Source organism: Diabrotica undecimpunctata, chromosome 4 (genome assembly GCF_040954645.1).
Source record: "Diabrotica undecimpunctata isolate CICGRU chromosome 4, icDiaUnde3, whole genome shotgun sequence".
NCBI lineage: Eukaryota > Metazoa > Arthropoda > Insecta > Coleoptera > Chrysomelidae > Diabrotica > Diabrotica undecimpunctata.
In genome coordinates this window covers 84,450,563-84,467,337 of record NC_092806.1, presented here as the reverse complement: position 1 = coordinate 84,467,337, position 16,775 = coordinate 84,450,563, and the positions used below count along the sequence as shown (strand labels likewise).

The following is a 16,775-nucleotide window of genomic DNA, read 5'->3' as shown; positions in this document are numbered from 1 at the left end:
GATTTTGGAAAAGCCTAATTTCGGTTTCAGAGAAAAACTAAATAGCTTACTTTAAAATTGGTTTTGTCAATACACCATTTATACATATTTGAAACGATTAGAATGTGGTTATTTAATACTCGACTATACAAACAATGAAAAGATTAACTTACAGGTAAAATGTCTTCTAATTCTAAACAAAGGTTTTTTGATAATTTTGTTTGAAACGGAAAAAGGTCGTTTGCCAAACAAATTTCTATTCTTATCTACACTAAATCTTATCTTAAATTACTATATACATTTTTGTTTATAATGATATCTTAAAATTTTATTCCGATGGATATTTTTATTTATTTTTCTTTGGTTGGGAAAGAAGAAACATAACAAATCCCCGCCTTTGCATATGATAAAAATTACTGAATTATTTAGAGATTTTTCTCTATGCAAAAACAATAAAGAATAGTCTTTCAATATTTTATTAATTTCTTCTTTCACCTGTTGTCGATATTTATATGGGATCGGGTAAGTCTTCGATCGAAAGTTTCCCAAGTTTTTTACCTCAAAAGAATGTTCGTACTTTTTTTCCACTCTGTTTTCCTCATTTATTAAAGTTTCGTGTTCTTTTAACATCAGACGCACCTCATTTTCTTTTTCTTCTCCACATATCAATTTTCTTTCTTTTTCCTCAGATTCTTGACACATATTTATCGCACATTTTTCCTCCTCTTTTTCATCAATCTCTTCCTTAAATACCACTGTTTCAATCATATCCTTTTCATTTTCCTTTGTTGACACTATTTCTTCTTCTTCTTCGGGGCTCATTCCTTCTTTTGAGGAATCTCCGGTATTGACTTCCTTTATCCTTTTCTTAAGTTTTCTTCCTTTTCCTCTTTGTCCTTGCTTCGTTGCCAAATTCATTTCCACTGTTTGTTCTTTTTCCGAATTATCAATTTTCTTTTTCCCATGTTCATTTTCCTGTTCTCCTTCTTTTTCTTCTGTTAGTTTCATCGTATTATTTTTGAAATCTATGATTACATGTTTTTCTGCCAGTTCGTCCACTCCTACAATCATGTCATGCGACATGTTTGGCATTATTACACATTGTAATGCATACATTTTCTCATTCAATCGTACCCTCACTCGTATTCCCTCATTTATCGTTGCCAATGTCCGTTTATTTGCACCCACCAAATTTACCCTTGGTATTTTGTAGATTAAATTTGTCAAATTCACTTCTTCTATTAATTTTCTGTTTACCAATGTTATTTCTGAACCGGAGTCTATCAAAATTTTGATTGGTCTATTTTTGATGAAACCATCTACAAATTTTAAATTAACTCCTCTTCTTTCCTCATTATTTCCTGCTAATTTAATAAATTCCTTCGGGTGACAAAAAATTACTGCCTGGTTTTTTGGTTTTAGTGGGTGCTTTCGTGAAAAAACCGACTGTTGTTCTTCCGTATTTCTTCTTTCATCGTTGTGTCTTTCATCCTCATTTTTTTCTATTTGTGTATTATTTACCTCTCTTCTATTTTCTTTTGGTCTGTCATATCCGTTCCGGTTCCCACGATATTCCTGTTCATTTCGTCTATTGTAATTTCTGTTTTCGGGATATGCGCGTGTGTTATTTCTGTTGTGATTTTCTCGATATCTGTCCTCATTCCGTTTCCGAGTTCTGAACTCATCATTTCCTCTTCTGTTTTCCCTATTTTCGTTGTCCTTCCTGGGAATAAATTCTCGTCTAGTGTAATCCCTCCTAAAATTTTTTTCTCTCTCTCTGTATTCCTGAGTTTCTCGGTGTCTGTAATTTTCTTGTGACCTTATTGCTCTTCTTTCCTGCATCCGTGATGTCCTTATTTGTAGGAATTTGCATAAACTATCGATGTCTTTGTAGTTTTGTAGATTGATTTGATCTTCAATTGTGTCATCAAAGTGTCTTGTAATCAACTCTACTAATTGCTCGGATGAATAATTGTGTAGGAATATTTCTTACTATAAGTATTTAGCATAGTTTTATTCATTAGTTACGCCACTGCAAGGAACCACTTAAACAATATGCTTAAGTTGCTATAAGGGAGACGGGATTCAGGGGTGAAGGTAACAGGAGATATGTAGACGAGAACACACATTCCTCCTGAGCCAGGGGATTCGATTTTTGTCGCCCGAACTGAGTAGACTTAAATTATCGTGCACGCCGAAAAAGACGAAAGACGGAACCAATTAACGACGGGGGTGTTCGATATTTTAATTCGCAGGTCGCAGACAATTATCCGTAATCTTGTGTATTGTAAATGTAAATATCATCATTACAGTGTATTCTATATAATAAAGACTTCTCGCATAGATCGCGGAATTTTAATATAACGTTAACCCTCTTCAAATAATAAAAGAACTTTAATTAGACCTACATTTTGGGGGCTCAACCGAGATTATTTCGAAAGAGACAGTAACGTTTATTTCTGCCGCTAATTATGGAAGCAAGATTATAAAAGATGCAGTTTGTGAAAATCGAATCAACGACGAAGTGACTTTTTTAACATAATATGCCAAGTGTAAATAAGAGGCTGAAGTGAAGAGGCGATTGACGACGAAGCAGACTACAAGTGGCTGTTTGCAGACGACGATAAGATTAATTTATGGTTTATGGATGTTTGGACCCACTGGATGATGACAAATGATCAGGTGACTTTGTTCCTTTAATAGATTGTGCGAAGATTATTTTTTTTATCATGAACTGTGAACATTAGAAAAGAACTTTTAAACAAACAAAAGTATTTGTAATTATTTGTTGATTTAACTTTACTCTGTTGATGTGAGGACTTATATTTTGATAATGATAGTTGATACTTGACTATAATAATATTTTAAATTGAATGTTAAAATCAAAATCTTTTAGTAGGATATTTTGGTTTATTCTGAGATATTATTGTACTTATTATACTGTTGTAATATAAAGAGATAAGATTTGCGAATTAAAAGCGACCACAACCTCGTTCACAGTAATACTAATTTAGACTACACTCAGAAAAATAATCTATAAGTTTTTAAATTTTTAATTTTTTTATAAATTTTTAAATTTTTTATTTTTTTAAATAACTTTGATATCAATTTTTAAAATGCAGTTTAAACAAACGACTCTTACCGATTTTCAAAAAATTAGTTATAATATTAAAAATTCGGCATATAAAGCTGTTAAGGCGTTGCACATTATAGCATATGGTGATGAAGGGGTGCCGCGACAAACAAGAAGGAACTTGCGAAATTTTTCAGGCTTTGCGTGGGATAAAAATGCCAGCGAATATGCTGATAAGATAAACGACGTAAAACAGAAATTAGATATGCCAGACTTAGTTGCAGTCTGTAACGTATTGGATCTGGATTATTCGGGTGCAAATGACGACGTAATTGAACGTATTTGTTCGTTTTTGAATGAATTAAATGTAGATGACAAGAATGACGAAGATGACGACAACGACGCGGACGACGATAAAGAAGCTTATGACGAAGATAAAGACGTTTATGACGATAAAGACGATTTCGACGATAATGAATACGAGGACGAAACTGAAAGTAGGCGGACGATGGCTTTAAAGACGAAGAAAAAAACAAAATCAGGTAGAATGACGGCCGGTAAAGTAAATGATTCTTTTGCTTTGACTTTTAAAGACGTAGAAGACAGCATAAGACCCTTCGACGGAAAAGACGATTATCCGGTGAGAAAATGGATTACTGACTTCGAAGAAATATCTGAATTAATGGGATGGAATGATTTGCAAATGCTAATTTTTGCCAAACGATCCCTAAAAGGAATTGCGAAACTGTATATTCAGTCAGAAAAAGGAATTAATAGCTGGAAACTATTGAAGAAAAAGCTTATTTCGGAATTCGAAAATAAAATAAGTAGTGCTGAAATACATAAAATGCTGATGCGTAGAAAGAAGAAACATGATGAAAGTGTACAGGAGTATGTACTGACGATGAGGGAAATTGGTAGCAGAGGTAACATAGAAGACGAGGTCATAATACAATATACAATAGAAGGCATTCAAGACGACCCTGTTAACAAAGTTGTACTTTATGGCGCAAACAACTTCAGAGACTTCAAGGAAAAAATTAAATTGTATGAACTCATTAAAAAACAGACGGCATACAAATCCTCTACAACTGAAACGCATAGAAAGAAGTGGACAAACAATGAAGCACGACGAGATGGCAGAAACAATGAAATACGACGAGATTATAGAAACAACGAAGCTAGAGGAGATGACAGAAGAATGTCGGAAAACAGAATTAAGAAAGAAGAGCAATGTTATAATTGTGGAAATCGAGGGCACAGATCGAGAGATTGTCCTGATAAAGCCAAGGGAACGAAATGCTTCAAATGCAACCAATTTGGACACATTTCTTCTCGATGCAATGCTAAAGAAGATAGACCTTCGACTTCTGGTCAGGTAAATGTCATTGACGTAGTATACAAAAACTCAGTGACCTTAAAATTTGGAAAAATATCGTTACGTGCATTGTTTGATACAGGAAGTGACATAAGTGCAATGAGACAAGATATTTTTGAAAAGCACTTTGATGACGTCATTCTTATGAAGAATATAGTAGAGTTAAATGGATTAGGAGGTATTAAGGTTAAGACTTTAGGTTCTTTTAACATAATAGTGGAAATTCAAGGCGAAGATTTCCATATTCTTCTCCCAAAAGGAGCATTAGACGTCGAAGTTATTCTTGGAAACAATATACTAAAACAAGCAGAGGTTACCATAACCGAAGATAGAATTATTGTATGCAAAAAAGAAGTAGATAATATGATAATGAGGATTGCAGTTGACGAGGCGACACACGATGATAATCTACAACTGGAACATATTAAAGACCCAAATATTAAGATGGAGATAAAAGAATTAGTGGAAAATTATGAACCGCGACAGACCAAGACTACAGATAGAAAAATGAAAATAATTCTAAGTAGCGAAGAACCGATACACCAAAACCCAAGAAGGCTATCAATACCAGAAAAGCAAGAAGTAGGTAAGCAAATTGAGGAATGGATAGAGAAAAAAATAATTCGACCTAGTACATCCGATTTTGTAAGTCCAATTGTACTCGTCAAAAAGAAAGACGGACAGATCAGAGTTTGCGGTGATTACCGAAAACTTAACCGGAATATAATAAAAGATAGGTTTCCATTACCTTTAATAGAAGACGTATTGGATCGGTTACAAGGTGCAGAATATTTTAGCACAATAGACCTCAAGAATGGATTCTTCCATGTACCAATAGAGGAAGATAGCATTAAATACACGGGATTCGTCACCCCAGACGGACAATACGAATTTTTAAGGTGTCCGTTCGGATTGTGTAATAGTCCTGCAGTGTTTCAAAGATTTATTAGCCACATATTTAGAGAGCTGACATCCAAGAACATAGCAATTTACTATATGGATGACATAATAGTTTTAAGTAAATCCGAAGAAGAAGGAGTTGTACGTTTAAAGCAAGTACTCGAAGTAGCTAGGGACTACGGCTTAGAGATAAAGAAGAAAAAGTGCCAATTTTTACAGAAAAGAGTAACGTTTTTAGGATATATTATTGAGGACGGCAGAATTCAGCCATCGGATGAAAAATCAATGGCCATAAAGAAATTCAAGGAACCAACGAACTTTAAGCAGATTCAGTCATTTTTAGGCCTGACTGGATACTTTCGTAAATTTGTACCGTCATATGCTACGATAGCTAAAGCATTAAGTGATCTACTCAGAAAAAATCAAACCTTTGAGTTTGGATCAAAAGAAAGAAGTGCATTTTCAAAACTTAAAGAGCTGTTAACTAGTCAGCCGGTGTTAGAAATTTATCACCCAGATAGAGAAACCGAGTTACACACAGACGCTAGCAGTCATGGATATGGAGCTTGTCTTCTACAGAGATCAAGAGAAGATAATAAGTTTCACCCAGTTTATTATATGAGCAAGAAAACAAGTCCAGCCGAGGAAAAGTATACAAGTTACGAATTAGAAGTTTTAGCTATAATAGAAGCAGTGAAAAAATTTCGTATCTATCTACTCGGAATTAAATTTAAAATAGTAACGGATTGTTCCGCATTTACTAAGACCATGAATAAAAAAGATTTAACTACCAGAGTTGCGAGGTGGGCTCTGTTACTGGAAGATTATCAATACGAACTGGAACACAGAAAGGGAACAAGGATGGCTCATGTAGACGCTCTCAGTCGATACCCTATAGTCATGATAATAAATGAGACATCAGTAGTACAAGAACCAGGTTTTATAGAAAGAATAATGCAGGCTCAAGAAGCTGATAACCACATTCAAGCAATAAAGAAAATACTTGCTACGGAAGCTTACGAGGACTTTCTGATTAGAAACAATATTCTATTTAAATATGACGAAGGTAAGGAATTGTTAGTCATTCCGAAACGAATGCAAACAGAAGTAATTAAATTGTTACACGACGTAGGACATTTTGCTGTAACAAAAACACAGGAGTTAATTCAAAGAGAATGTTATATTCCTAATCTTAGAGAAAAAGTCGAGCATTGTGTAAGAAATTGTATTAAGTGTATACTTGGAAGTAGAAAAGAAGGCAAAAAAGAGGGTTGGTTACATCCGATACTAAAAATCGATGGACCTTTACAAACATTTCATGTTGATCATTTAGGACCGTTAGCTACAACCAACAAGAACTATAATCACATTTTGGTGATCATCGACGATTTTTCTAAATTTGCATGGTTTTATCCTACAAAATCAACGACGGCAAAAGAAGTCATAGAATGTATGAAGAGGCAACAGAAGTATTTCCGAAGTATTATCCGAATAATATCCGATAGAGGTACCGCATTTACAGCGAACGAGTTCGAAGAGTATTGCCAAAGTGAAGAAATTAAGCACATTAAGATTACGACAGGTGTACCAAGAGGCAATGGGCAAGTAGAACGTGTCAATAGAAGGTTAATCCCAGTATTAACCAAATTGAGTATAGAGGAACCGACGAAGTGGTATAAGCATATTTATAAGTTGCAACAGTTTTTTAATTGCACTTATCAAAGAAGCATTGATGCTACGCCATTCGAAGTACTTTTTGGGACAAAGATGAAGAATAAGGAGGATCTAAGGATGAAAGAAATAATAGAGCAGGAAATGATCAAACAATATGATGAAGGTAGAGACATGTTAAGAGACGAGAGTAGACGTCAGTTAATCAAAGTCCAGGAGGACAATAAGCGCAGGTATGACTTACGAAGGAAGAAGCCGAGAATGTATAGAAAAGGGGACCTAGTGGCAATTAAGAGAACGCAGTTTGGTGGTGGACTCAAGCTGAGGAAGAAATATCTTGGACCATATGTGGTAGTAGATGTTAAGCCCAATGATAGATATGACGTGAAAAAGTCAGGATATCATGAAGGCCCCCTGAGCACATCGACGTGAGCTGAATATATGAAGGCATGGGTAGAGAACCAGTCAGAATCCGAGTCGGATTCCTAGCAGGATGGCCGAATGTAGGAATATTTCTTACTATAAGCACAGTTTAACCACAAACAGTTAGGACACTCGGAGTCGGCGCCTTTGAAGTATAAAAGTATCCAGACGCCATATTGAAAACAGACCAAATCAGTTACGGACTGGCACAAGTGGTTAGAACAGAGACGTGTTTATATCATAGTATAAAAATAAACTGTGTTTATATTATTTTAAAGTTAGTAAACAAGTTAATTTGAATTAATTACAATCGACAATATATTGTTTTAATTTTAATCCTCAGCTGGTATCGTGGGGTGCGTAAATACTCCAAAATTAAAGTGACCAGCATTTATCTCTGCATTGAAAAAAAAGAAGACATGTCTCATACAATATTTATTATAAACTAAAAAATACAAAAGTTAAATATTATTATTAAAAATGTTTTATTTATTTTATATAAAAATAAAACTTTTCTACCATAACCAAATAAGAAACTGAAAAACTTCTATTCCTACTAAAGTAAAAAACAACTCTTACAATTATTTCGGGAGGCAATTTTTTTGTGTAAACTAACTTAAATAGACTTACTTTTAACTAACTTTAACAAAAGTAAACTTACAAAAAATTTTAACAAGTAAAAATGATATCGGAAAAATTAAGAGGGAGTGATGAATACGTATATATCTTAATTTCTAAAACAATCTTAACAAAAGTTTTGGGTGACACTACGTTCCTTACAACTTGCTCTCTTACAGTCATCACATGATTTCACTTTTCTGTCTTTATGTTTCGGACATCTTGTCTTAGCAGGTTGTCGATTTGGAAGTTCCTCAGTTGGGTTTCTTGAACACTTGTCTTGACCTGTTCCAAGAATTTTTATGATTGTGGTTTTTAAATCATTAGAGAGCTGTTTCATATCTTTTCTTCTTTTCAGATGTTCATTCAAAAGACTTTTACCGAGTAATATCGTAAATGTTTTTGAGACAAAGAACATTCGCTTTTATAAAGAACATGCATTTTTTCTTGTTATATCTGAAATTACATAAAAGACAGCCAGAGGCCATCTTTTTTATTATAAGTTTTTTACCTGCCTTTTTAAATTGCATTCACTACAGTTTCTAGTAGAATAGTTGTGAATTTAAAATTTTTTTAGTAGCAATGGTACTTATTTGTTTTTAAAGTATTTCGTACAGTTCTAGCAGTGATACCAGTTTCTGTTGAAATTAGGGTGTTGTTACAAGGAAAATTGATTTCAGTTAGACTACTTAAGGCAGTTTCACGCTGTTCCTGTTCTTGATTAATTGCACGAGCTGGTTAATTTATCTCTATCACTATCCGTGCATTTTCTACAATTATTTTTTCACAATCAGTTTTTTCAAATTTAAAAATAATGTTGTGAATTGCAGATTTTGATGGTACAGGGCCTTCGAATGAAAACGAAAACGTACCGATTATATCGTTGGCACTACTTCCAGAATAATATCATTTAATAATTTGAATTTTATGTTCAGTTGTAAAGGTTGCCATTTTCCTAACTGGAAATATCAATTGCATTATTTTTTTTGCGAATAAAACCAGAATTATTATTTATTTATTTATTTATTAACGGGATGACCCCATTTTTTACAAAATAATTAACAACGTAAAATATCCTAACCATAACACAAATACTAAAACTAAATATTAAATAATTATTAAATATTGTTAAACAATTATTAAATTACATAAATTAAATTTTCCTGGGAATCGTTTTAAAATGAAATTAATACCCCCAAGTTCTTATAAAAATTATATGAAAACTCCCAAGTTGAAGGTCACTCATCTTCGATCCCTAATATATTCAGTCAAACAGTGCTTGAATCTTACATATTTTATATCCAGCAGATCCGACACCCTGATAGGGTAAAAGGAAGGGGAGAAAGAAAGAAATATCCAGCAGATCATAAGAATGACTAAAGTCATTTCCCAGTATCTGAATTCTGATATGCGAATTTGGCATAGTTAGTGTGATAGTGTTTTATAGAGAACAAAGACATTTCTTTAAGAATTCTAGTGCTACATCTATAGTTGATAGGACCTAATAAATCAGAACAGTCAGTTGTATGATTAAGTAGTTTATAAAGAAAGACTAGATCGCATTTTAGTTCTATAGTTTTCTAAGGAACTGATATTTAGCCTTGACCTTAGTTCAACCAAAGACAAGTTCTTTAAGTTTAATCTATAAGCACAAATCCGGAAAAACTTATTTTGAATTTTTTCGAGGGTGTAAATATGGTTAAAATAGTATGGTGACCATTCTCTAGAAGCATAAGACAGGATGCCACAAATAAAAGTAAGATATAAAATTCTTTATGTGGGTACCGAAATATCTCGAGAATTTCTTGTGATGAAACCTAGATTGATTGTGATTTCATTACTAATGAAAAAGTAGACATATATTTGACGTTTCCCTTATCAAAACTGAATGTCACTTTAACAAAACTACAATTCAATCTAATGGGTGTTAAAAACAAGCTCGTATGTCGGTACTAGTTTCATACTATATTCGGCTTCTCTTTGCTAGTAGAACAACCTCATACTGTTCTTTTCGCACTAATTATGCGTGCTATATACAGTTTTCAGATTACCACAACTGTATAGTATTTTTTTGCTACTAACATTTATATATTAGCTTATTCTTAATGTAAGCTTAATTTATTCTAAACAAAAAAAATTGAAAAACAAACAGTTATAAAAAAACTATTATTTGTAATATTTGGAACATGAACATGTATTTAACCAGACTTGGAACATGGAAATTTGGTTAAAATTATAATTAATTGGGCAATTGTTACAAACCATTATGTATTTCTGCATTTCCTGTAACAGAGTTCTCTGAGGGAATATTTACTTCACTATTGTGAACAGTGTTGGCAAAGAAGTTAAAGGCATTGTAATACTTTTATTAGAAGTAAATCAACAAATCACAACAACTACATGGCACTATACTAACACTTATTTTGCATTATTTACCTAGGTAAAAAAGGAAATACTGTTTACCTACAGAGAGAAAATTTACTTCTTGTAGTAATTAAATAAATAATAGTAATTTTTCATGTTAGTAGTAAAAAAATCTATTTATTGATCCAAACGATTAATTTATTTTTTATAGATTTATTTGAAATATTTTATAACTTGATTCTCAAGTTCATTTATTTTTTGGGACAAACGATAATTTTCATTTCTCAATTCCTTTACTTTTGATCTGAGAACTTCCTTCCTTGGAGTATGGGAAGATAGAAGTAAAGGTGTTTGAGTGCTCAATGTTGGAGAAAATTCTGACAGTGGTGAAGTTGATTTATCTACATTATCTGTAAACAGAAAAAAATGTATTATACATAAGTCAATACTCTTGTAATAATAGAAAAAAGTCCAATTTAGAAATGTTATAATGTATTGTATATTTCTTTTGGAAAAATAGTGCTAATTCTATCACTTGTTATGAATGAATCCTCTGAATGTTTACTACTAGTATTAAAATTCATATAACTTTTAACAACTTTTATTTTTAACTGTTTTTTAAAAATAGGATTATACATAGAGTGGATCAAACAGACTAAATAACCATGTATAACATGTAGAGCATTCTTAACTTTGATATGTAATAACATAAGGAACACTATTTTAAATTGAAACATAGGTTTCAATAGTTTAGAAACCTCCTTTTAATTTTAATAACGTTTTGCACTTGATGTCTTATAATGAAACATTAATATCTGATATTAAAAATAAATATCTTTTTGGGATAACCAACATATTTAAAACTTCACTGTCCAATGAATCACATATGATTCAAATAGCGTGGTTATATGCTAAATGGATTATATATAATCCATTCATGATTCAAATGTGATTCAAGATTAGGTCATGATATTTAATATTAAAATAACATTGGACTTGGAGACTCTTCGTAGCTATTACCATTTGGACAGTGAAGTTTTAAAAATAATAGATAAGTATTTACCAAAAAACACTAATAGAAAATGACTTACCTAAAAGTGAATATGAATGATCACTGTGATTGTCTGAGGATCCCTGCATACATAAAAAAATGGTAGGAACTGCAGTAGGCTTAAGCCTGTTACGGAGATAATTTAAAAAACAATTGTCATCAAAATGTAGATGACAAAGTTGATAACTTTTATGAAAAGCTGGAAGCTTTACATATAAATCCTCCCATCCAGCAGCTCGTGCCCAGGTTTCTGCCCTGAAACAAATATATTTTAAGAATTTGAAAATTATTGAAAATTGACTAGATAAAATGGATAAAAAATATTACTACGCGAAAATTTTATCATTATAGATTACAAAATTTAGCAAATTTGAGTTTTATAAACTTTCATAACAAAATAGAAATATCATTTCTATATAATATATATATATATATATATATATATATATATATATATATATATATACATATATATATTATATACAAAAGTAAGTACACAAATATTATTTTAATAGTTGTAGAGGTACAGCAAAAAGTAGGGGTCTTCAAAAATGAACCTGTCTTAAATCATTTAAACTTGTAATTTACGTTTATTAGTTACGGATATTGACAAAAGAAATACATACCTTTGAGGATCCTTGGGAAACGTAAAAAAACGTACCTCCCGTCTTCGAACGTGAATTTTTGCAAGTGTTCACAGCACAATGGTCTCCAGGCATAATGAAATTACAAATATCTCTTGGAAACCACAAAACTAATATTTACCTACGTATATAATATACGAAGTTGAAATTTGATAATACAATTTAGTTCTAAAAAGAATTATTTTTAGACTGACTTAATTAAACGAAAAATAAAACGACACAGAAATAAACAAACAAATTACGACAGATGACTACACGTCACATTAATCATTAATGCCAGTCTGATGTCACAAGATTTCGGTCTGTTTTCAATATGGCGAAATGCCTGCGCTAAATGATGCGCGTACTTTTTCCCGACTGTCGAGTGTCCATACTATTTCTTTTTTATACTATGCTATAAGTATTTAGCATAGTTTTATTCATTAGTTACGCCACTGCAAGGAACCACTTAAACAATATGCTTAAGTTGCTATAAGGGTGACGGGATTCAGGGGTGAAGGGGACAGGAGATATGTAGACGAGAACACACATTCCTCCTGAGCTTGCTGCATTATTGTAGCATTTCCTTCATTATCCGATCCTTCATCAATACTTGTTTCCTCTTCTATCTTATCCTCTTTCCTTTCTTGCGTTTTGCTTTGACTCCTTGTGGTCGACATGTTCGTTAGATTATTTATCCCCGCCAAATATGAAGCTTTGAAATTTGTGCAATAATATCCCCGCCAAATATGAAATTCGAGTAATGTTGCAAAGACGAAAACTTTTCCTCTTATCCCAAATGCAATCAATTCAAATAAATGCAATAAAATTTTAAAACTTTTGTCAGTTGTAAAAATCAATCAAATATCATAAATTATATCATGTAAAAATGTGTACCTAGAGAAATTTGAAATGTAATGTCATAAAAGCAAATATTATAAACTTTAACCATTGGCAAATAAATTTTCAATCAATCTGCTTCCTTTCTCTATCCGTTTAAATTTTAACTAGAAATACTTTCTACGCCTTACACGTTGGAGGCCATTTGTTATGATTGTTTATTTTGACTTTAATCTTAGTTTATTGAGACAATAAAAAAATATAACTTATTTGTTATCAAAAGTAAAATAAACTCCTTATATTACCTGTGTTCGATGGATTCAAAGATTTTCTAGTTGTCTTTTATCGGGATAGAGAAGAAGGATAAGAATAAAAAAAATATTATATTACAAAAATTTACGTTTCTTTATTTTATATGAACGAATAAAACAATTATCAAATTCTGTCGTTATCTTATCAATCAGCATACAACACAGAAAACACCTGATTCACTTCTCCAAACTCAGCTACTTATTTATGACACCAGGACCTCCTTTTGTCAACTTGATGCCGTAAGAATACTTTCACATATACTTTATAAAATGCCCACGGTCGATACAAGGACCTCTTTTAATCTACTTGTTATCTCCTTCTGCAAACTATTCACTTCTTTTCGTTACGCCGGTATCCAAACTCACTAACCACACCCTATCTTGAGACAAACGACTGTTTCCTTTTCGATGACCAAAATATAACTAACTTCTCCGGTCTCATGATCGGCTCACAAATTCCCATTTAAAAACGACCGTCCAATCAAAAGCTCAAATTGTGTTTACCATGATTTTGGAAAAGCCTAATTTCGGTTTCAGAGAAAAACTAAATAGCTTACTTTAAAATTGGTTTTGTCAATACACCATTTATACATATTTCAAAAGATTAGAATGTGGTTATTTAATACTCGACTATACAAACAATGAAAAGATTAACTTACAGGTAAAATGTCTTCTAATTCTAAACAAAGGTTTTTTGATAATTTTGTTTGAAACGGAAAAAGGTCGTTTGCCAAACAAATTTTTATTCTTATCTACACTAAATCTTATCTTAAATTACTATATACATTTTTGTTTATAATGATATCTTAAAATTTTATTCCGATGGATATTTTTATTTATTTTTCTCTGGTTGGGAAAGAAGAAACATAATATATATATATATATATATATATATATATATATATATATATATATATATTTACCAATGTTAAAGAAACGTCCTGTGTATTATTAATAATAAAGTTTGTGTAGGAGAATTTTGTGAATACATTCTTATTGATATAATAATTTATATTAATAACTTACGTCCAGCAAATGGCGGCAACGGCATTTTGGCAAATTTCACATCGATACCTTCCAAAATTGCTTTCCTTATACGTTCAACTTTAACCACTCTTTCTATGTAATTGTCGCATACTTCTAAAATATTTTTGGCATGCGCAGATCTTGCTAGAGTATAATGGAAGAGTTTGCCATCGAAATATAACCAAGGACAACACATGAGCCAAGGCAATGGTGCTCCGCAAGTATCATTTGCTATAAGAGCCATATCAACTCCTTTCATGAATAAGGCTGCGAGCTGAACTCCACGACTGGTTACTACATTAAGCTGTAAGAGATTTTGTTCATTAGTATTAATATTTACTGCAAGAATAATATTAATTCATGACTAAAAATGAAAACAGATAAGAATGAATGTAAAATAAAAACTTACTTTCAAACATACAGTATAATTTCTGAATCCGTACCGACCCGAGACTGTGATTCTGCCCTTTCCAGTACTCTAGGCAGGACAGACTAGGCGGAAAGTTATCATTCCATATAGCGCATCCCAATGGCTAAGGAACGTCTTATAGATATATTGGACATAATATATGGCATTATTGCACATAATATATGGCATAATTTTTGTCATTTCTTCAGCACACTGCTGTGTCTTGACAGTATTTCGTCTTAACTCGTGTAAAATAAACACGAAACAAAAATACTCAGAAGAGATCTCAGAACTGAATGACTCTTCTTAGGTCCATAAATAAAAATATCAAGGAAACGAGACCACCTAGATCGTGGGTTCTGTTTCTGCCCCAAATAGGTATCAATGACCACAATCAGGATTGTGCACACGAACCTTCAGCAAAGTAGGTTATGTTTGCACAACTTACCTACTATTGCCATGAAAAGGTTCTATGTGGCCTCGATACAAAAGCCCTGGTTATACCAAGATAAACGGTTCATTGGCAGATATACATCAGATCTACCGAAGTCCCGAAGACTTGTATACCAATGTACAATAATAAAATGGCTGTAAAACCGACGGTTTCTACAGAAAAAAAAATTGTTTCAAAATTATCGATGTTCAAGAATTAACGCTGACGTTTCAGCATTATTGTGGGTCTTCCGAAACACGGAAAACACTTTATAAGGGGTTGAGACAAAGACACTAATAGATGAACAGTATAGTGCAGTTCTTGTAAATATTCTTTAATATGGAATTAAAACACAATTGATTGTATAGTCGGTTTGCTATTCCCAGTCCAAACTGTCTAGTGAATTTAGTAGTTATTTTTTTGCGAAATTAGTTACTTTTTGACAGACTGGAAATTACTATACAACCAAGCACACGTGCTCATAGCCAATATTATAGTAAACAAACGCAATTAAAATAGAACTTTATTAATTACCAACTGGATAAACTTTATTCGTTTATTGAAACTATTCTTAAGAAACTCGAGCTAAATGTTACCAAAAACTTTAAGTTGGTTGCCTACATTTGGCGCAGCTCAACTTTTTTATAAAATATATTTTTTTTATATATATAATAGAAATTTACTTTCTTCATAAATGGGATAAATTTCTAAGCCAATTTGATTTCTGACGCTATCATTTGTCAGTCGTTAATTTCCTTTTGTGACTTTTCTTCTTTAAAGTGAGGGTTGTATTAGGCCCATCTTTATATTTCCGCACACTTTTTCCTGATACTTTCAGACATTTTGATGTTAACTGAAATGTTTTTGTTATTAAGAACATTTGTAACATTTACATAATTCGATAAATACATTTTAATGATCAACTTATCTCAACTGGGTTTTCATTCAGCAAATAATTTAAAAAAACATTTTAGACATTTTGACTAAACCTTTGTGCAGTTTTATTACCTTGTAATTTAACAGCAATCTTACTCATCTAAAATATTAGCTTTTAAAGAATATTTTATCATATTTATTTAAGAACAACTTACCAAAGCATTAGCCGATGGAACAAATGGAAAACTTTGACTATCCATAATGATAAAATTCAAAATAGAACTAACTAATTAACTAAATAGAACTAACAAAAAAGTAAACAAAAATAATAAAACAATAAAGCTATAATAAATAAAATAAACAAAGCGAATAATACAAATATTTACTACAATATGTTAAATTGTAATACCTCAAATATTATATTTTAAATATACAGGGAAAATTTTATGGGTTTAGTATACACTTCCACTATTTAGAATAATTCTTCTTTTTTCAAAGGAAGAAGTCTGCAATAGTAGTATATTTGAGCTATTAATACTGATAAGTAGCAATTTTTGTGTTGTCGGTTTCCGACTATGAATCTGTCAAAATATGCCCGAGCTAAGCGAATGGACCTTATATGAGAATTACATTTTATATTTGTTTTGACGTTTAGATTTTCAATTCGGAAATCGTTTAAAAAAATTATTAGATTCAACCTGTGAATAAACGTTCTGAAACTCTGCTCTTGTGGCATGTCTTGTGTTAAATAATGTTTTATTTTATAAGGTTATTTTAAAATAGTGACTCGTTATGATAAC

The 16,775-nt window shown here is 31.8% G+C and overlaps 1 protein-coding gene and 1 long non-coding RNA gene across 2 annotated transcripts in view; both read right to left on the bottom strand.

Moving 5' to 3' along the window:
- The window catches only part of LOC140438760 (uncharacterized), a 274,926-nt gene that overhangs the window by 48,800 nt on the left and 209,351 nt on the right, over positions 1-16,775 (bottom strand). Inside the window, exon 10 of the mRNA XM_072528408.1 lies at positions 14,258-14,561. Within this exon, the coding sequence (XP_072384509.1) occupies positions 14,258-14,561 (304 nt within the window). The remainder of the gene's footprint in view (positions 1-14,257; positions 14,562-16,775) is intronic.
- On the bottom strand, positions 8,479-12,283 carry LOC140439740 (uncharacterized). Its single transcript, XR_011950714.1, has 3 exons — positions 12,084-12,283; positions 11,498-11,712; positions 8,479-10,816 (listed from the first exon to the last, which is right to left on the bottom strand). It is a non-coding gene; the product is annotated as an uncharacterized lncRNA (long non-coding RNA).